Source organism: Lepisosteus platostomus, chromosome 20 (assembly GCF_059453375.1).
Source record: "Lepisosteus platostomus isolate fLepPlt1 chromosome 20, fLepPlt1.hap1, whole genome shotgun sequence".
NCBI lineage: Eukaryota > Metazoa > Chordata > Actinopteri > Semionotiformes > Lepisosteidae > Lepisosteus > Lepisosteus platostomus.
Window position 1 is genome coordinate 8,338,237 of NC_142630.1, and position 22,491 is coordinate 8,360,727.

Sequence of the window (22,491 nt, forward strand, 5' to 3'; positions counted from 1 at the left end):
AGGTGTGTATTCCTTCTCCTGGCAGGATGTGATGGTGGGCATCCAGTCTTCTCTCACCATGTTCACTATCAACCTGCTCATTGTCCGGCTCTTCAGATTGTCTCGCCCATGCCCATCCCCACCAAAGTCCAGGCATGCGCCCGCCAAAAACAGGCCCCATCCCTATCACACCAGTGCCCATCTGCCTTCACTGCCTTCCCACCCCCAAACCGAAGGGCTGTGAGCTCACCCTCTCCTCTCTCGCTTACACATATGATCGAGGAACATTGCACAAGATTCAGAACTGCCCTTATTTACTTATGCATAGCAAAGATTAGGGTTCAAGTAGAATCCTGACATATGGATATCTGTATCTGCCTGAATGCTTTGCGTTTGAATGTCAATGAATTGAAAATGAGAATGTGCTCTCTTCTCTCTCAGCACTTGCAATATCTCGCCCAGCTGTGTGGACAAGGCAGAGACTGGGATGGATGTTCCAGCCCTGGCAGTGCAAACTCTGATGTTCATGCCTTTTTCTCCCTCCTCTGCTCTCCACAGCAGCAGCCACTTCTATCTGCTGGCGAGTAAAGGGGTTGCCTGTTGGAGCTGTGGGGAGGGGGGCAGGTAAGGTGGGCTGGTGTGATCTTTCCGAACTCCTGTTCTCTGGGTTAGGCCTGGGGAAAACACCGGGGAGAGCTGACAAATATGCTTCTCTCAGTTATTGTGTAGTGTTACAATGAGGACACTCCGAACGTCTGATATTTCCTAAAGACATATAGGTTTTATTCAACACGCAGCAAAGTGTGAGACCGGAAGAGGGCCACTGAAGACTATCAGACTGTGCTTTCAATTGCCGACCTCCTCATATTTCAGAGCCGTGCTTTATCCTAGCTCTAAAAAGCTCTGATGATTTAAGCTGCTTCTAGATGTTCAGATTCTTTCATTGGTTTTAATTAGTTGCTGGACTTTAATAGTGTGATTTATTGTTTTAAGATCAGTTTTTTGGGGGTTTCAATTTGCTGTTTCACTTATGATGAACACAATTGGAACTAAACTAAACAGGGCCTTCTCCTGCTATGCCCCCAACCTCTGGAACTCTTTACCCAAGGATATTAGAGAGTCACCTTCTCTAAACTCCTTCAAATCTAGACTCAAAACCTTCTTCTTCAGAAAAGCCTTTACTTAACTGGTTCCATTCTTCACCCCTCTGCTCTTCTTAATACCACCTTCCACGGTCTTCTCTATTGTTATTGTTGTATTGTTGTAATTATAATTGTGTCCTATCTTGTGAAATCTTCTTAATTATTGTTGTAGTCTTCTTATTTATTGTTATTGTCATCCTGTAAAGCGCTTTGAGAAGCCACCTTTAAAGGTGCTATATAAAATAAAGTTTATTATTATTATTATTATAAACTTTATTAAATTAGTCATCAGTATCTGTATATAGGTGTAGCCTGCCCTCTGGTGGCTGGTATAATTATCGGAGCTATGAGAGGGCTGTTTTATCTTTTTTCAGAACATGAAAGGTTTCGTTATGGTTAAATAGTCCACAAGTGTTGAAAGAACAGAAGATTTTCTTCCTATAAGACACCAGCTTTTAAACTGTAAAAGATCTGGATTTTAAAAATCTAGCTTACATCTTTGGCACAGCCTTTTAACCTTTCAGAAGAGTGAAATTCTTCAGAAACAGATCAGGCCTCTTCATATTAATATTTGAAATATATTTATTATACCACTTTTAACCAAGAAAAAAAATATTTTAAAGTTGTCAGTTAACAGTAAAATATATTTTCACTACATGGAATCATACCTAACCTTCATAAGCACTACAATAATTCAAAAAGGAAAACAAATTACATTAAGATGGTTATAATTACAACAGCAGGAGTGTGCTTTTAAATCCCAAGACCATAAGACAAGTGGAAGACTGGATGTAAAACAGATGAGCCAAGTGTGAATGAAAAGTTACACGTAGCAAGAAATGACTGAATTTGCTTTAGCCCTATGATGAATTGGGAAATCAGAAGCATAATAGGACATGTGAACCAGTCTATCACTTATATTGGAGCCTTAGTCAATGTTTCAGGCTTTTAAGGAAAGAGGAATTTGTTTTTTACATCACCTTGCAATGCCAGAATCGTGTTGACCTCAGATAAAAAGAAAAATTCGTATCCTTTAATTAAATTGGAATAACAAGTTAACAAAAATTCTGAAATAAAATAAATACATCAGTAAGCAAAACACAACATAACCTGCACAATAACAGAAACCATCAGCACCTCTTCCATGTACGTTTACTGACCTCATACTACACAGTAAAGGCCACTGTTAAAGGAAAATTACTAAGGCAATATAAAGCAGATATATAAACATACACATTAGACAAAGCTAAATCAGATTTATTTTAAACACAAAATTAATCCTTTTTTACCCCCTATATGTGGAGTTTTGTGAGGTTTGACTACAAAATTCTGAGTTGTCTATGGTATTAGCTGAAACTGAAAAATCCCAATATCAAATATCTGCTTTTCTCCGGTAGTTGATTTTTTTTTTTATTTTAAAAAACAAAGCAAGATGCTTAAAAATAAGACAAAAGAGCATGTGTGTTTCTGCACTTAAAGGATACTCAGACCCTGGGAGTTCAGGTGAAAAAAAAATCAATTGTAACTGCCATTTTGAGCTGAATGATTTTCAGACCAAATTAAAAATACATGTTCAGCTAAATACCTTTCCATGCTTGATTATATACATAATGAATCAGGAATTAACACCCCGCATTTCATATGATTATAATCCCACTCCCATAATGTCTTTTCTGCAGCACTGGTTTTATTTAGGAGTTTTGAATTTCGTTCAGGTAAAGACGAGGATCACAAACCTGGCTTTGCCAAAGCTTGTCTTTAAATGGCTCTTCGAGCCTGATATAGTATCACCATTCATTTTGGCATTGCAGATGAGTAAAAACAACTTGAAATGTCTGTCACTGATTTTCAAACCAGAATAGCAGAGATGAGCAATAATTTCTTTAATTTAAGAGCTCCACATTCTCTGAATTTTTTTATGAGCTATCTGAACAGTTTTTGGAAAGGTCACAGCTCCATATTTGAAGAGTTTCAGAAAAACTAGCGCTCAAGGCCTGTTTCTTGTTATTTTGTCAACACATACCGTAGCTTGTTAAACTATGCTGCGCCTTGTGCTGTCCTGCCACCCTTTCTTTAGGCAAAAGCCACATCATTACATGCAATCTTTGCGAAAACTGTCAGAGATAAAATCTGTCCTGCCCAGCATCTCATCACATCCACTGCCTTTCACAGCAGAGAGAAATGCAAAACATAATGGCATTTTTGTTACAATAAACTAAAGACCAAAACAAGATACCACGTTAAAAAAGTGTGCATAACATATACTTTAAAAACGTATCTAATGGCGCTCTTAACCTTTGAAATCCATTAGTGCATTCTCTGTTCGAAGGGTTTCCGAACCAGGGTTGAGATGAAACAGGAGAGGTGAAGGAGTTATTGCGCTGCTCAGACAGCAGGGTTTGCTTTATATTCCTAGTAGTGTCAACACACAATCAAGGTTTCATCACATGCTGTGATCTTCTAACAAAACACAACAGGTGGTACAACTTGTTAAACAGAACACCAAATGCTATCGAAAAAGAGATTAATCCAAAGTACTTAGAAAAAGGCTTCTTGTGAGATATCAGTTTAGACGCAGCTTTGAGTTCTGACTAAACACTGGTAATAATAAAGTTTACAAGGTTTTTTCCCCATTATGCATTCCTTTATCTATAAAATCAATGGCGTATTCATTCCCAGAGTAATCGTGCCTTCAAATATTACTTCCCTACCAGTCAGAATTTTGTTTTTTAATAAGATGAAATAATATTGGGATCTGTAACAAACAGTAGAGGTATCAAAGATTTGCCGCAAGACCATTTGTGTCCTATTCTCCAGGGGTTTAGCTTTTCCTGTTAACTGTAGTGAAAGAAGAGCACAGGCAGGGAGCCCTGTGGCGTTTAGGTTTTCTTCTTGAGCTCCTCAAAGCGGCGCGACAGGTCATCAAAGTCGATGTCGTCAGAGGGGGCTGCATTTCCACCAATCGATGAGGCAGGAAGTGTGTCAGGTACAGAGGGGAGTTCTGGGAGGCCTGAGTTGTCGTACATCTTATTGGAGGGCCCTAAAGAGGAAGAGAGTCCTTACAGAAATGGTACATCTCACTTGAAATCATAATTTAACACTTCCCATAAACAAATGCTGATCGACTGTTTCCACAGTTTCACCAGCAGCCGCTAAAATGTGAGGAAAAAAAAATCCGACGGCTTCTGTGCCAACGAATTAATAAGGGTTTCGCCAATGCTGCCCCTCTTCATACTTGCACTCCAGCATGTATTTCACTAGAGCCAACATCAAAGAATTGAATGCTTTGTGAATATTTGGAATACTTGGCAAGAAACGTTTGGCTTAACCCGCTTGAGGGCCATAGGAAGAGGGGCTCAATCCCCATTCAGAGAGCCATGGGCAGCTGCAAGGTGGAGGTAGGGCAGAGGAGGGATGTCGGAGATTGACGACAGGTAAACATAGCTCATTTTTAAAGACTGACTTGACGTTGTTATCCCTCCCGAAATTCAGCTGATTTAACCACTTAAGCAGTTTAGAAGGCACCACGAGTCAACAACTTAAACTTACCAGTAACCTGTGGAGCAGGATCAGATATTGCTTTAAAACCAAGTTCCTCGATCTAGGAAAGACAAACACAGATCAGCGTGTATGTGGAGATAAGACTGCCACATTCTTCTCACCCCGTTCTAATGCAGTGAACATTCCAATGCATGCCTTTGTAAAAAGCACAGCAATAACTGAGGAGTACTCTTCTACAGACAGGCACTAGACTGTCAGATGGAAGTCTATAAAAAACTGGTTCAATTAATGTGGTTATATTTATATAGTTATATGGAATGAACCAAATATATATACATAAACATTAACCTTCATGGGTAATTAAACCTTTGTTGGATTACTCTGTGTAGAGCACTCAATTTGCAGGCCAACCAAACACAGCAATATGCGACTGTGAATTTTTTGCACTGTCTGTAGACAATTTACCACAATACTACAAAAAGTTTCATGATTGCGGGTTGAAATTATAAAGTTAAAACACAGAACATGAGATCGGATTGCTATACATAACAAGGGGTTAGTGTGTTTCAGAAAAAAAGACAATTATTCTAACATGCCGGGCTCCTCGGGGGGGTGGCATGTTGTGACACAAAGGCACAGAGCTGGGTAGCGATGTTATTGAGCGCAAAGCAGTCATGGAAGCAATAAAAAACTATTCTTCCCTGGGAATTGAGCTGGCCGGTTGTCTGTCGGTCAGGCTGAAGGAGGGAGAAGGGTGGCACACTTACAGACTCATAGGTTGGGGGGCAGCTAGGCAACTGTGGAGGCTGCCCACCTCTCCCTGGGGGCTGGAAGTTGTTAAAGGCATCGTAGGTGCCAACTGGAGGGCCACTGAAAGTCTCCTGCACACAAAGCGTGAAACATGAAAACAGGAAAAGCAGCTAGCTGGTAACATTTTCAATCGGTCAAGGGAAGAACGAGTTAGGGGTCTTTTCCTTGTGGTTCCACGTTTCTACTACCCTACATGACAAAGACCCCCTAGCTAAAGGAACTACATTTGAAGGACTTCCAGCATTTCATTAATTTGGTTCTTACTGTACTTCTAAGCAAAGAAAATAGCGTTCTTACTGGTCCTTTGGGCGGAGGGTAGTTGAAGGGAACATGAGGTGAAGGCATGGGCATGGGCATTGGCATGGGCATGGGCACTGTCCCGGCAGGAGCCATGAAGCCGCCGCCGCCGCCGCCACCTCCACCCCCGGGCTTCTTGTTATCGTTGCCCATTTCGATAAGGTCGGCTTCCTCTCCCGGGCAGACCTCTGGCTGTAGGGGAAGCAGGGTACCACAGCACGTCACAGTCTGCACACCCACGGACCCCCCTCGCACCAGTAGACTTAAGAACAGCTTCCAAGCTACGGCAGGGCACATCCTTAACAGCTAACTGTGCGCCTCTGCGCTCTGCACTTGGACTACCATGTTATTTTCACTACCACATATTTATTGTTCTCTACCACATAACTATTATTCTGGTTGTTACAACATATGTATTGCTCTGGTTTATTTAGCACCGTTCTGTATCGTGCTGTCTACACTGTGTGGTGTTGTCTGTCGTACTGTGTATGTCCTGGGAGATCGGCGCAAATAAGAACTCTAATGTACATATGGCAATGAATTCCTGTACTCCATTCTACTCTATTCTCTCAGCTTCACTTCAATACGGTTAAACACCCCAGCTCAAAAGATTCTTACTGTTCTTGAGTTTCTGAGAAGTATACATGAGACTAAATAACTGCCCCTCTTCTCACCTGTACGCCTTATACCCCGACATATACAAATGACCTAATATATCTGCAATATGGAGTCCTGTTAGTCAATCTGAACTAATACAAGACAAACTGCAATCGATAAGGACAGGCCGAAATGTAGTCTTTCCATTCTGCTGCAGCCCACACAGCAGCCTGATCACGGCTCCGCACAGGCAGAAAAACCTTGGGAAACGTAGGAAAAAGGCTCCTGCTACACAAGTAGGTAGAGAAAACCCTGGCCTCTCACCCGCACAATGGCATCGGGCTCATACGGCACATTGTAATTCTTGGCGATTTCGATGAGGTAGCGTTCGACCAAGATCTTAGGGGGGGCCTCCACGCTAAGTTTGTGCATCAGCTGCAGGAGGTAAAGCAAAAATGAGTTTCATCAGTGAGGCTTCCAGGGTTTTAGGATATGAAGAACAAAGAAAAAATACTAAAACATTAAATACTAAGCACTATTAAATGTAGAACCATTCTGTTCTGGGCAGAAATAAACAAGCCAGGAAGCAACAGGGCAGAGCAAAAGCATCTCAATTAACCTCTGAATATTCCACTCTTAAGACTGTTTTATAGTACAGGCATCTAACTATAAAAACTGTAAAATGATGAGTAAAAAAAACAGAAATGTGGCATTCAGATGGGCCTACCCTGTCATTGACTGTTCCAATTTGGTTCGTCCTGCACAGCTTGCCATATTCCTTACTGTATTTGGCACATAGCTGATCTGAGACCTGTATAAAGAGCAGATAGAATTAGCTGACTCCTCTCTCCCTTTTAGCTCACTGTGGGGGGAAAAAAAGAATTCAATTATAACTGATACTCCTGCATCTTCAAAAATTCCTTCAGAAGCGCTACAGTGTAGACAACAGATGCCGCACTTGGAAGGATTCTTACGTAGAATTAATTTTGAACAATATAATTTATCATCTTTCAACAATAACACAATGCAATAATACATACCCACTCTAGGTCATATTTATATAGTGTGAAAGTCAGAATACCCTTCTTTGCACTAAATCACATTCAAGAATAGGTGATACACACAGTTCTGGCTTTATGTAATATCTGTTTCGAAACACTAAGGCGGTGCTACTCACCATCTTGAGCTCAGTCACTTCTGACTGCAGACGGGGGGCTGCCCAGATGAGTGTGGACACTGCCTCCTGCAGGCCTGGATCCAGCTCCCTGCGAACAACATGACAGCTGAATGAGGCCCAGGAGAAGAATTAATTCAGAAGTTCATTCCTGCACTGCAACTTCACACACAAGTAGTGCTCTCTTGCCCCCTGTAAATTTCATTTCTTCCTGAAAAATGTTTTGCCCAATTGTTAAAAAGCTGAAAAAAAAAATCAAAAAGAACATGGAAGTGCACGTTTCTATCTATTGTTGAGTTTTACATTCTGAAAGAGGTGGCAGATTTAAAGTGTGCAGAATAAGCACAGGAACAATGATGATATGAGATAAAGATTACACTCGTGACCCTTCAACCTGTCACCTCTGCTCCTGCATCCCTAAGGATTCTGGGGTAAATGGGAGGAGTGGGCGGCCCCTCACTTCATGGACTGGATGAGGCCGAAGCGGGCCAGCAGCAGGTCACAGTACAGCTCCAGGATCTCCATGGCCTCCACGAGGTAGTCCTCCCGGATGATGTGCTCCACTCGGATCCTCGCTCGTTCATCCTTCCCCGAAGACAGGTAATCGGCGATCTCCTTCCGGGCCTTCTGAGCGAGCTCCGCTGCAGACGGACATCCCAGACAAAGACTGCATTAGGGCTGCTGTTAAGATCTTCATATTTGTTTTTCCTGCGTTTTTTTTTACTTGTACACACACACACACATATCTTTACTAGAAGAAATTTGGTGCTGAACAAAATAATGCTAAATTGTCTCTCAGTAGGACTTGTAATTTGCCATTTATACCTTCTTGTAACTATATTAAGGATACAGCAGAAAACGGCAAAGTGCCCATCCGCTTACTTTAACAGAGAGTAGGAAATTGCCAGTAAACTATATGGAAATTAAAATAAGACCCACCAATTTACACAATCAATTGTAAAATAATGTTTTTGAAGAGAGGTTAGGTGTGTGGGGTATTTTTGCCAAGAAAAAATGGACAAGCCTATTTACATGTACACATTTCCTGTCCAAGTCAAGTGTATTCCTGATTCAGCATGTATGAACCTCCGATATCACATCATCTCCTTTATCTTACAGTCGGAGTTTAAAACAGGCTGGGCAGAAACGACGAGCGGAGAGACAGCACTCACTTTTCTTCTTCTCCAAGAGCTTCAGGCGGTTGATGACCAGTCGGAGATTGACACGAAGCCTCTCTGCTTTAAATCCACCGCCAAGCATGATGGCAGCTTCTTGTGAGCAGAGGAGGAGTCGGCGCTTACTTACAGCAGTTTTCACAGACAACCTGTCCGTGGTACCCCTGCGGTCTGGTACACACTGAGGTCCTGAAGCAAAAAGCAGGTGAAATACAGACCACCTGCCATTCTGCATAACTCACCAGCATCAGCTTTACTAAGCTCCAAGATGCCTAAACTCAAAAGCTATATTTTACAATACCATACAAATAATATACAATATACTTTATTGTCTGATTTTTCTGAATTTTTTTGTGTCCAAGTAGCTATGTTTAATACACAGATAGACAAACAAAAAAACAAACAAATGAACAGCACATAATGATCACATTAAAAAGAAATACAACATTACATAAAATACATAAATCCATACAGTCATTACTCAGCACTGTTACAGGAATTTACATTACCAGAATGTTAAATGAATTAAGCTACTGAATGAAATTAAGTATCTGCCTCATGGAAATGCAATTGCTGTACTATAATTCAACTGGACTATAATGCAACACTTTATGCACGGTCAAAGGAAAAATATCACATTCAAACCTTCCTTGGGACTGCAGGAAGGCTTTGCACTTCATTACATACCAATGAATGAAGTGCTAAAAAAAATGGAAATAGAAATTTAACGTATTGTTCTTTTAAAACTGTGTTGGGTTTAAATATGAAGATAACAACCCAAATGACGATGCTTTTCATTTAGGAGGTAGGACGTAAGCTAATACTTTCGAAATTGCGTCACCCTGATCATATGCTCAGAACCCATGACATCAGCACAGTTTATAATGGAAGAGGCCAGGTCACACTATTGAATTGAGCGGACATTTCACACTGATCCCATGTCAATACACACCGCACACAGGCCCCATTTGAAATAAACTGGCCAGTCACAATTGTTGAAGCGTATTTAAATACTGTACCGTGCTGCCTTGTAAACAAAAAGTACTAGTATTAGATTAAATATTAGTATTAGATTATCATTGTTCGACCTGCTATCCTTTTCTTTCAAGCATCTTGATACATGTGGATTCTAATATGCCTATTACCCGATTATATGAAACAGAAATTCAAATAATTGTATTCGTGTTTTGTTTAACAGAAGGAATAACGTTAACAAAGCGACTGATAGACCGAAGTCCGTAACATTTACTATCAAGCCATTAGCTACTGTTTACAGCAGCAACTATAGTGTCAATGACAAAATAATGAGATCTAGTAGAAAAACACATTTGGGGGGGGGACCGGATCCGTCTTTACTTTATATTTTTTATGGACGAAATGAAATCGCTGTGAATAGACAGGACAAAGAAACCGATCTGATGATACGCCAGTAACTTCGGCTCTTTTTGTTAGCTGCTAGGGCTGATCGGAATCTCAAACTCAAACCACTTAAAAACGAAATGATTGGTGCGGGGGGCCTTGCTCAGAGTTTATTTTTGTTTTTTTAAATGAAGGTTAAACATTTCGAAACCATTATAATAAAAACGACGTGTGTATATATATATAGACAATCCGCACCAGGAAGTAAATATTAATTTAACACACAGGGAGGAAGAAAAACGCACATCGAGACATTCTGGGATAGTGGTTCAATTCCTTCCCTCGACTGTTAACAAATTGCACCTTCGGTATCCCCAGTACGAAGAACACGAAAGTCTACTTTCACACCGAGCCAAAATGTTAGAAGTAATTCCCTTACCTACCGGATTGGGTCCAAAACTACGTTAAATGCAGGTCAGTATTGAATGTGTTTATCTCCTTCCCTTCCGCAAAATGCGCTACGTAGCGTCTGACGTTCACACTGGAGGGCAGGGCCGCAGCGCTCCCAGATTAACTGGAGAGACTGGTCACCTCCCTCTCCTCATGGGTTGTACCGGCCTGATAGGTCGTGATATAAATAGCAACGACAGTTTTATAGCTTTCTCCAATAACTAAGAACTGTACTAACTTTTAATCTACTTAACATAAACGGTGAAAGTTTTCAAAAATAATTAGGAGCCAAATTCACTGCGAGGTATTAACCGTTTTATAAGAGTATTTAATTCTATCATGTGAAAAGTAACCTGAAAAAACCGTGTGGAAAATGTACAAATTCGACGCTAGGAGAGTTAAAAATTATAAGAAACTGTTAGGTGTCTCCCTTTTCATTGGCATTAGAAGACTCAGGATTTGGCATGACTGTGTTGTAGCACCTAACTTAATTGTTAGAATGGATGGAATGGAATGGATCGACTGATATTCTGCTGGTGATTTACAGCAGTGGTTTATTTTCAACTTATTTTTATAACTTTCCCACTGATTCTAAAACCCTTTGGAATCCACTGGTGTCCACAAGAATAATGACGACAATGGCACCAAGCACAAAACGTTACAATTTGTGTGATCAGTTTACACACATTTCAATCACCCCACAATTAAAACAAAACAAGACATCAATAAGATCGAACCCTTTAAATTATATTCTGAAGACTCCAAGGGTGTCAGTTGCAACGGAGCTCTGATGTACTTCCTGGGCCAATGATAGAATTAATTCTGTGTGGGACCCCAGGTGTGGAGTTTTTAAAGCATGTTTGATATGACACAAAATGTCTCTACTTTACCTGGTCTTGCTGTTGTTTTTCAGTTCTCTACTTCTCAGAAGAAAATGTCTACCTTACATAGGAAACATTTGCTCTGCACACAGCTACACACATGGACACAGCAAAGGCCAGCCTTGACTTTAAAGTCTCTTTATTGTGAGGATTCTCCAACACAGCAAACACTTCCACCTGCACCTTGCCACAGTGGAATATACAAACCAACTATCAACCAATGAATCTTTACACCCTCTTTTTGATTCTTAAAATAACAGAGGTTGTATTATAAAGGTTTTTTTTTTCCAGATGTCCCTCAAGTTGATTCAAAACAAAGGAGAACATCTGCATCCAACTTCCAGAGTTCCGGTAACTAAATTGCAAGACATGTCAGTAGTATCTCCAACTGATCTTTAACAACTCTACAATCCATACACTGGATAATATTCATACAGTCGAGGGAACCTCAACTAAGAGGAATTCATTTAATAAATAAGCCTGGGATATTCAAGCCTAAGAGACTGTATGGTAAGAATAATAATATGATGGCAATCAAGTCACAGAAGCAAAATCACGATGGGCATAAAATTAAGTGCCAAGAAGTGAACCTCTTTATGCATCTAGATATCACAGACTAAAGCAGCATGGTTTGTGAAGGTATTAACTGCTTTATAAGTGAACAACAAAGTCAACAGAGGGACAGGAGTTGACACACGGGAACAGGAGTATCTGATGCAGCCCGTTTCCGAAGGGGTTTTCAAACTCCTAGTTTCCACCAGCTTCAAAAGTGCGTGAAAGAGGTGCAGAGCCGACAGGAGCCTGCGTGCACCAGGGAGGTTTCAGAAAGCGAGAGTGCTGAAGGGCAGGAGCTCAGACAGATCCCAGGTCGTGGTCCTCTTCCTTGCGGGCGGGCCGTCTCCTCTTGCGCGGCTCCTCTTCGCCAGTGTCCTGCTTGTCTTTCTCGGCCTCGATCCAGCTCTGCGGGGCGATCATCTTCTTGGGCCCATGGGGCGGGGGACCGAGCAGAGCCTCAATGTCATCGTAGTTCACCACCTCCCTCTCCAGTAGTGCGTTGGCGAGCTACGAACACACAGACCCACACACATGGACGCGTGCCAAACTCACTTCACTCCCGTTGGATTGTGAATTAAGACGAAACAAAAACAAGAGAACAGAGGGAAGCCCTTACCATGATCAGTTTATCTCGGTTGTCAAGAAGCAGCTTCTCCGTCTTCCTGTATGCACGGGCTACTAGCATCTTGGCTTCCTACAAGACCAGAACACAACTATGGGGTGAGTTTTCTAGTTTTTTAATCAACTTAAGTTCCATTGTTAAGTCTCACAACTAACACCTTGCTTGGCTCTTCATGTGGAGTACTAAATGCTTATTAACTCTCTTAAAAAATGTAGAGTCCCAAATAGTCTTAGACTCTTTATAAAAACATGCACCTTTTGACCCGTACTTTTAATATGGTAGGTCAAATAATAATTTAATTAGAAAAAGAAAGAAACACAGATGAAGAAATATCATAGCTGTATAATGGAGGTGCAGAGCACTCTGCCCCATACACACATGGTCCATCTGCTCCTGCAGACCCTGGCTGAAGGGTCTACGGCCAACAGCCCCCTCTTCCTCAGTCTCAGGGAAGGAGACCTGGCCCACACTGGGCGCCATGCCATACTGCTTCACCATGGAGTAAGCCACCCGGGTCACCTTTCGTAGGTCATCCTGGGCACCTGGAAAACACACCAGAACCATCACGCACACAGCTCCCAGTACAGCAGTGCTGTACACAGACACATTGGGATTGGAGTTCTAGGCCTTTTTCCCCCATTGTAGGTTCTCCAGAGCTCCAGCAATCAGCACAGGATCTTTCATTTTATTTCTCATCATCACATTTTATCAGTGAATACTATTAGATGGGAAAAACGTCACAGTAATATGCTGGCGTCAGTGTGTTTGTGTGCGTAGCTGTTTACTGTACCTGTGGTGACCTTATTAAAGGTGATGGCCTCGGACACCCGTCCACCCAGCGCCATGCACATCCTCTCAGACAGCTGCTCCTTGGTGAAGAGAAACTGCTCACGGGGCAAGATCTGGGCAAACCCTAAAGCAGCATTGGTGCGGGGTGCGATGGACACCTGGCAGGGAACATCCAACAGCAGAACACACACCGGTGAGTGACTTCTGATCTGCTTATTCCTCTTTGTGAATGAAGTAGAGACACATGAAAGACCTACCACATGGCGACACGAGTAGGTTGTACAAGCAGCTGGTCTAACCAGCTACAGACCAATTAAATCAGAGTCTGTGCTCTCTTTCTAAGTGAATTTCCTGGTTTGGTTTAATTTAGACATGTAAGATGTACCATTTCTGCTACAGGAGAAGTAAATCTGTGGAAATGTACTTTGAGACTTCAGCATGGAATAGTGATTAGGACAATGGATGCTGTACTGAAGGTCTTTGGTTTCACATCCTAAATGAAACATTGCTGAGAATGCCCTTATTTATAAATGGGTTCTGTCTTGATAATTAATGTAACTGAGAATTTCTTTCTCAAGTGACACATGTGGTTATAGAACATAAAAACATGAACAAACGGGAAGAGGCCACTGAGCCCATCTATGCTGTTTACTATATTCCAGTCATTTTAGAAAACAGATTCAGTGACATGGATGGTAAAGAGCTAGTTTTCCCACAACGCTCCCTCTGCCTCCTGTTCTTAGATTTAAAAGTGTTTGCACCCGTGAGCTTTGTTTCAAAGGCCACAGAATTAGGCTTGTGTTTTTAGCCAAGATGGTAGCATACTCACAAAGCCACCTCTTACCACATTAAAAAGGATCAAATAAAGAAAAAGTGCACAATTTACAGTATGTGTTTCTTAATCTTGTGAATACTACGTATCAGAGCCACACAAAGACAGAGAGAGAAAGAGGATGGTTACCTTCATGACAGCCTCTGTGTGCTCCAGCAGCCAGCCTACCAGGGCATGACCCGACTCATGGAAAGCTACAACCTTCTGCTCCTCTTTAGACAGGATCTTGCTCTTCTTAACACTTCCTAAATATAATACAGGCACAATCAAAGCCATCTGCTCTGAGAACTCTTCAGAGCATCAGGCTATGTGGCAGGTAGCTTGATTTCTGAAAGCACAGGCTCTGTGGTTTAACCAGTTTGGGACGATGTGGCTGGTTTATTCCAGATTGTTTTTAGCAGCCTGCTGTTGCATTTTAATTCCTGCCCTCCACAACCGTCTCCAAACAATACAAATACAGCAAACGAGTCCATAAAATTGTGTTCAATGTTGGCTACAACTTCAAACTACATATCAAATAAACATACTTACTATAACTTACAAGTTTCATTCAATGAATGCATAACTGGTGATTGTGAAGCATGTATACCATGAAAATTAGTACAATGTTTAAGCTTTTTTAATGCATTCTCACCCGCGATGACTCTCTCCACTGCGTACTCGAAGCTGAAGGTGTCGATGGATTTGTAGCCCTCTCGTGCTGCATGCAGGGCTGCCTCGTTACAGATGTTTGCAATGTCAGCTCCTTGAGAACCAACCCAGAGCCATTAATATGCAAAACAGAAAAAAGGTTGAGTGCATTTTGCTTTAAATTTCACACTGTTTTCAAAATGATAAATTGTGCGCTAAGAAGTCAGCTCACATTTTTTGCAGTGCTTTTCAAAACTGACTGGCGACATGTACATGCCCTGCAGTTAGATTTAATGTTTGCAATGAGGCCTCAGCGCTGGACTGGTGCAGGCGGAAGTGTGGCTGAGTGCAAGGCGGTTTTTACCGCTGAATCCGGGAGTCAGCTCAGCTAATCGCTGCGAATAAAAGCTAGCTGGCTGTGTGAGCTTCAGGATCTTCAGGTGCTGTTCAAAAATCTCTCTCCTCTCCTGAAACGAGGGACACATGAACAGGGACAATTAAACAGGGATATGTTTACAAAGCACGGTGCAGAATCTCAGTTATAAAAACAGGTGTTCTGACACTGATCATTTTAATATTATATATATTAATTATATATATATTTCTTAAATGTTTTTGACAGAATTGTAATTGATTAATCATGATTGACCATGAATGCTCAACTTGACTTTGACTGTTGCATAAGTACTAAATCACGCTATTTGAAGAGGCAGCTTAAACCGTTGAATGTCAAGCCTAGTGAAAATTAGGAAAAGTAACCAACAGACCTCTCTTATTAACCTAACAATGCCTATGAGCCAACAGTATGTTGGAAGCTGGACTAGGTCAGCGTATTGTCACTATCCTTCTTGATGAGTTAACTAACTAACAGAATTACACATCAATTTGTCTTTTAGGTTTGAAGCGTAGGTAGAGTCACATAAGTCTTTTGTTCTTTGTCCTGTGATCCTATGGTAAACAGCAATATCTAACCTGGCAAGACAATACAATGACAATGTTAGGCCATGATCTGGGACACCTTAGTTATAACTCCTTGCAAAGTCCTGCAGGAAAGTCCGAGTCTGATCTGGCCCAGAGTGACTGAGTGCAACATGACTGCATGATGCTACACTGATCAAGTCCTGGGACCTCACATGTGTTCTTTCCTTTGGGCTCATCCTGCCATGACAAGAATCCAGCAGGACAAAGCACAGCCTCGTGCGGCTCGTGTAACACTGGCTCTTTTGCGAGATGAGAATGGGACAGTTATCCCAGCAGTACCCTGTTTCCCTTTTTTTTTTTTGCTGTGGAGTCTTTACCGGGGGTGAGGATGAGAGAGTGGGTGCAGGAATATGAAGCAAAAGGGTGGGTAAGGAGAACAAAAATTAATTTGACACTGTCATGTCTGTTCGGTAAAATGTCCTTATACCGGCTAGAATAAAAGATTGTCCTTTTCTCCCGATAAGGTCTTGTAAGTTTTCTGCAAGTGGAAGTACTACGGTTCTTCTGATACTCTGTAATAACCGGGTGTTCATTGTCTGAAAACTGCTCTCCCGTACCTGTAATGTGGGGAGATCAATGAATATATGCCTGTCGAGCCGTCCAGGTCTCATGAGAGCATTATCTAAAATATCTGCTCGGTTTGTGGAGGCTAGAACAATCACATGGTCTGTGGTCCCCATTCCTGAATAAAAAAACAACAAGAAAATTGTATTTCATGATTTTGGCATAAATATATGCTGAAAAAGAATATCGGCATTGTTTTCTTACTTACAGCAGTCCCGATTTCTCAGACTGGTTATTAAATCTCAGCAACAAAATAAATCAATTGACGGTATTGCAACATTTTATATATATATATATTTGATAAATTCCAAATTAAGCAAGAAATTGTGAACTTTATGAAAGTACTGTATGGTTGCCATGTTGTCGCAAACTGCTGGTTTCGCCACGGGTGAGAGTGAGAATTTGCAAGAGTTCCCTTCCTGCTCACTAGTCACTGTAACAACTAATGACAATTCACCGCAGAAATGTTGCAATGTGACCTGTATGCAGAGTTACCAAATATATAGAACAATATTTCTATTGGATTAAAAGAGATGTATTCACAAGCCTGCCTGTTTACAATGTAATAGGGTCGCTTCATGTCACTGGACGTTTTGTTGCCTCACTGAATCACAGTGTACCACTGGGCCTACCTGGAAATTTCATGATATACAGTACATTGGAGGTTTTACTCTTGCAGTTCCCCTTTAAACGTTATTTTATCTGATCTCTAACCAGCAGAGGCATGGGAAAGAGGAGTGTCCGTAAAACGCCATTGCTGAGATAACTCACCATCCATCTCCACCAGCAGCTGGTTCAGGGTCTGCTCCTCCTCAGTATTGGAGAAGCCGGACATATTTGTGGAGCGTTTCTTGCCCACGGCGTCGATCTCGTCGATGTACACAATGCAGGGGGCGCGGGCGCGCGCCTCTTTGAATAAGCTTCGCACCCGGGCAGCTCCCAGTCCTGCAGGGACAACAAGAGCTGCTGTGACGCGTTCCCAATGTCCTTCTGCAAGCTTAGCAAGTCATTGTCAAACACTGCCGCCGGGTCACCTGTAAACCTTCACTTCAGAGCCTGAGTATGGTACCTGGTAACTTGTCCATTCAAAATGTTGTATAACCAAAAGAAATGCCAAATATATTTGGAAACAGTCTCATTTTTTTTTGTATTTTGCTACCAATGACACTAAATACTTCTTTAACCTTCTGCAGGAAAGCAGTGTTCCAGTTTGCATTCTAGAATGGGCAAAACAAAATCTCACCCCCGATGACCTCCACGAACTCCGACCCCGCGATGGCGAGGAAGGGCACCTGGGCCTCCGTGGCGACGGCCTTGGCCAGCAGAGTCTTGCCGCAGCCTGGCGGCCCCAGCAGGAGGGAGCCTTTCGGCACCTTGGCCCCAAGCAGGAGGTACCGATCTGGGTTCTGTCAAGAAAAGCGCTAACAGTCGGGCCTCACAGCTGTCCCATGGGCTGTAATAATCCGGCCTTATTGCACTTGATTGTGTTTTCTTCATGGCTTTTAGACACTTTTTATTCTTACCCTTATTTATTTTATTCTTTAGTGTGTGATTTCCCACTACTTTATCTAGAAAACGTTGCCACTACAGGACAATTGTACAATAATACCTCATTTTAATTAAACCACTAGGAATAAAGCTCCTTCAACAACAAAATCATTCTTTAGAAAAACACAAAAGTGATTTGAATGAACAAAACTTTGATGGACACTCTACATGTAGCTGAGCTGTGTTTCTTTGCATTCTCAGAATCAGATCAGTGAAGAGGTTTCTCACCTGTTCCTCCTACTTATTCCATCACTGCTAATGACGTTTCCGATAACCAAGTGTTATCACAAAAAACGCACACTTTTTACCCAAGGTATTATTGTACTACATTTTATCATCTTCCTTTTTTAGCCCTGATTTAGCCATGCCTTAAGATATCAGTTCCTTACCTTGAGATAATCCACAAACTCCTTCACCTCCATCTTAGCCTCATGCATTCCTGCCACGTCTTTGAAACTGACGCCTTTACCAGACTTGCCATCTACAATTGTGAAGCGAGCCATCTTCAGCTGGTTCTGGTCATGAAGAATTACAAGCCAGAGTCAAAATCTCGGGAAAGTGATCCTTTTTAGCCCTGTGAAACTAAAAACGCTGAGGCAAAATTAAGTTACGTATTTCTGCTACCGGTAAACTCATTTTTTCTCCGCTGTAGACTCATGTCTATAGGTGTACTCAGGACGTGGCCACCGCCCAGCAGTCATACTTACAAAGGCACTGAATCCACCTTCTCTTCCTGCCATCCCTGCCAGACGGAAAATGTACCAAAGAATCGCCACCCCTACGACCGCCATGCCGAGGGCGAACAGAGCACTACATCAAGAGAGAACAAGCATGAATCTACACAGCTTCCAACAGGAAACACACACTGGACATCTCCCCATCTATAACGTGATAAGATCTGATACCCATTATTCTCAGTACTTTGAACTCATGCCTAATGAGTACAGCCCCTTGGATTTTCATTTTTGTAAAGTATTGAAGGGCAGCATTCCTTCTTCTGAACAAGCCAGGCCAACGATTTAGCTTCTTCCCTTCGATATGGCCCTCTGTACTCACTTTCCAAAGAATCCTGTGCGCTTGTAGGAAACGGGGATCCTGTCCTTTGCGTCAATGTTGAGCTCCTCCTCTGCGGCTCGGAGCTTCTCCTCAAACTTGTCGATGTTGGCCACCTGCATCCGGTACATCAGGGCCAGTCTCTGAGAAGGCAGAGGCATCATCAGGACCAGAGCAGCTCAGACAGCTGCCGCACAGCACCCTGGCCATGTGCTTCCACACTCGTTAGCATGACAAACAGTGTCAGAAGAACTCCTTGAGCTTTCATCTCAAGGTGGCCTCCAAAACGTCAGAACAAATCATGCCACTAAATGGGATCTCTTCTTACAAACAATATGTGAGATCATCCATTCATCCATCCATCTTCTAAACAATTCTTCCAAATCAGGGTTGCAAGGGGAGCCGGAGCCTATCCCAGCAATCAACAGGCACAAGGCCGGGTACGAACTGGACAGGGCGCCATCACAGGGCAGGCAGACACACACCCAATCACATCAGGGCCACTTTTCTCAATCACCTTCCAGCATGTCTTTGGTTTGTGGGAGGAAACTAGAGCACCTGGAAGAATCCCACGAGAACAGGGGGGAGAACATTCAAACTCCACATACACTGCACACCAGGAATTGAACCCAGGGTCCCAGTGCTGCATGGCAACAATGTTAACCACTACGCCACCATACTGCCCCCTTGTGAGATGATGTGTGAGTTTATTCTAATTTGAATCAGCCCTTCAGTGATGGGGCATAATGGGCATGTTAAAAGTTAAATTCTGTAACAGTTCATACAACAATTCCAGCAGGTGTAAGAAAGCACTACCGCCCAGCCAGGAGCAGTGCAATCAGACTCTCGGAACAGCGGGAGCCCACCGGCCTGCCGAAGACGACGGCTCCGGGGTGCAAGTAGATCTCCACGATGTCGCTCTCCGGCACCACCTGCACCCTGGACACCTCCCCCTTGGCCAGCATCTCGTGCACGAAGTCGTTCCAGGAGATGTTGCCCCCGCTGCTGTTGATGGAGTTCAGCAGGCTCATGATGACGGCGATGATGAAGAGGGTGCGCAGGCGCTCCCGGTACATCTGGTCCTCGCGCTCCCGGCGCTTCTTCTCCTCTGCAAGAAACGGCACAGATATTCACCTTGCAGCCATTTCAAAATCCTGCACTTTTTATTGTGTGACATACGTGATCCAGGAATGAGTAAAATTCTGAATTTGGCTGAAGTGGCGGAGTTGGGCTAAACAGAACAATAGCCTTAACTCAGCCTGTCAGGCAGACAGTCAAAGAGGGAGTTGTTTTCCTGTGGTCCTCAGGGGGAGGCAGGAAACTTTACCTTCGTCCTCCTCTGGGCTTTTCCCTTTGGCTCCATCATGCCTGTTTTTATCTTGTCTGAACTGGGAAGTGCTGAAATGACTTGTTGCTCCTGAAAATATCAAACATAAAAGCATCAGGAATCTCCTTCATGAGACAGCTGCGTCTTTTATTGACACGTTCAATATCACTTAGAATTTCTAGAAACAGTCACATTGAGGGTGAATCAGCCCAAATTCATCAAGTTCAGATTCACGAGAGCGTATCATACTACAGCTTTTTTTGTACATTCACACGTTAACCAACTCCTTGGGCATTTTCAACTTCCGGTGGCTACAAGTGGGAGAGCCAGTTTATTCTGGCAGTGGAGCAACAGCAAAGGAAGGAAGGGTTGTACAGGGTTAGCCTAAGGTCTGGCACCAAATTTAGAAACAGGAGATCAGATTTATCTTATTGATTTAATTTACTCAGAAGTTAAAAATCTGGTCTTGACACCAGCTCGAATACTAGCAATTAAGAGTTGAATAGCCATGCCCCCTCACTGTTAGGAAAAGTGTGGCTCATCTGTCTTCTGTGAATAAGTGTGTAGTAGAAAAATAATAGAATAGGCACAAGCATAAGACAAAAATATTTATTTGGCAATCTTTTATCCACAAGAAACAAACACTACAATTTATTTACTGAGTTCTCAGAGCACAGGCATTGTATCTTCTTTCACTTTCTTCAGCTTTTATCACTCTTAAGCACTGAAATGTGGACAAAAAACTCCATAAAAGTCAATAGGGCTGTTTTTAAACCAAAGCGTTTCCATAGGTGAGTCACAAACTGCCTGCTGGATTTACAAAAGCTCACCGATATAGTTCCACTGATCTGAACTTCAGCTCTCTTCGGTGCTCAGATACCTGGACAGTTTGGGCTGTTAAAGAACACTACCGTCTGCGTGAAAGGACCAGAACTTGCCCAGAATTATTCATCATCAGACTCTACTTTGTAAATCTCACTTGACACAGATTGCTACATTTGAATGCATTAACAGCATGAACATCTAACCCACCCACATCTCTCTAAATGAGTGCACAATTCAAAGGGATTTCTGACAAAAAAAAAAAAGAGTATTAGGCAGAGCAATTCAGACATATTCCACATTACAAGAGTACAGACAAGGAGACATGACTGACAGGAACAACCTTACCTAAAATATTCCAGAGTCCAACTGGGTTCTTCACTAAATGCTTTCTAAATAAGATTTTGGGTAACCCGTGCAGCCTTGGACTGAGAGGTCTGTGGAGGATATTCTGTAAAATTAAAAAAAGCACAAATAAGAGTGCATTGTCAAGACTTCATACATTCTTTCACCAGATCAGATTTAGCCAACACTAAAGCATTCGTTATTAATAACTTACAAAAAAATGCTGTACCTTTAAAATCCCCGTGTTGAGATGCCGAAGCTGTTCCTTGGAAAAAGACGACAGAAACTCTGAGCTCCTCTGGAGTTTACAGTTAACACAGGGGTTTTCATTCTTTATGATACTCATAACATTATGAGAAGACAAATGAAGTTTTCTGCTGTTTCGCAAAGTGGGGTTTTTGTACCGGTATGAAATACACCAAAACGAGCTACTCGTAATGCTTCTATAAGATTTAACATTCAACTGCAAGAGCGATGCAGCCATTTTTATTTCTTGAACGTTAAATAAATATCATAAGATCTTTTGTGATTCTTGATAAATCGCAGCATACGTCAGATCATAACATACAGGCAACGCTGTTATTCAACTACATTCTCTCCTTTTGTGAACTTTCACCTCTCTACGTTATATTTCAGTTTAAGCTTGAAAGCATGAAGTGTATTTTTAAATGTGTTCCAGTTTCTTAAAAATTTGGTTTTCGCTTTTTTTTATTTTGAAAGATCTACTTAAAAAAATATATATATATTATAATGATCTTTAACCCTTGTGATGTCATCAGCACCGGACGTGTCGTTGAGATAAACAGAAAGGTTAAAGGTCATGTAGTCATTTTGTATGTAAATTTTGTCGCCATGTTCATAGAGAAATTGCGAGAGGAATTTTAACAGTTCCGAGTGTTTTTTAGAAACACCAGAAGCTCTTTTTATTATAAAGACCGCACATTGCAATGGGGTTTTATTTTGAAGATAAATTTGTACAATTGTGTCTCCGTATTTTATAATGCCATATTGTCATCTGAGGTTAGCACTCCTTGAGGTTCCCGAATTTTCCTGTTTTT

The 22,491-nt window shown here is 42.0% G+C and overlaps 2 protein-coding genes across 2 annotated transcripts; both read right to left on the reverse strand.

Moving 5' to 3' along the window:
- Positions 1-1,685: 1,685 nt before the first annotated feature.
- On the reverse strand, positions 1,686-10,624 carry ist1 (IST1 factor associated with ESCRT-III). Its single transcript, XM_088613734.1, has 10 exons — positions 10,474-10,624; positions 8,673-8,864; positions 7,961-8,141; positions 7,504-7,591; positions 7,054-7,137; positions 6,651-6,761; positions 5,730-5,921; positions 5,390-5,503; positions 4,671-4,722; positions 1,686-4,161 (listed from the first exon to the last, which is right to left on the reverse strand). The coding sequence occupies exons 2-10, from the start codon at positions 8,758-8,760 to the stop codon at positions 4,001-4,003; spliced, it is 1,071 nt and encodes a 356-aa protein (XP_088469860.1). The 5' UTR covers positions 8,761-8,864; positions 10,474-10,624; the 3' UTR covers positions 1,686-4,000.
- Positions 10,625-11,487: 863 nt separating this feature from the next.
- spg7 (SPG7 matrix AAA peptidase subunit, paraplegin) lies at positions 11,488-22,053 on the reverse strand. The gene is made up of 17 exons (XM_088613793.1): positions 21,663-22,053; positions 21,437-21,539; positions 20,267-20,356; positions 19,806-20,047; positions 18,943-19,082; positions 18,594-18,696; positions 18,276-18,401; positions 17,582-17,744; positions 17,110-17,283; positions 16,332-16,456; positions 15,158-15,260; positions 14,798-14,908; positions 14,293-14,408; positions 13,333-13,489; positions 12,921-13,084; positions 12,537-12,614; positions 11,488-12,427 (listed from the first exon to the last, which is right to left on the reverse strand). Exons 1-17 carry the CDS (start codon positions 21,915-21,917, stop codon positions 12,218-12,220), a joined length of 2,460 nt encoding a protein of 819 aa, XP_088469919.1. The 5' UTR covers positions 21,918-22,053; the 3' UTR covers positions 11,488-12,217.
- Between the last annotated feature and the right edge of the window lie 438 nt (positions 22,054-22,491).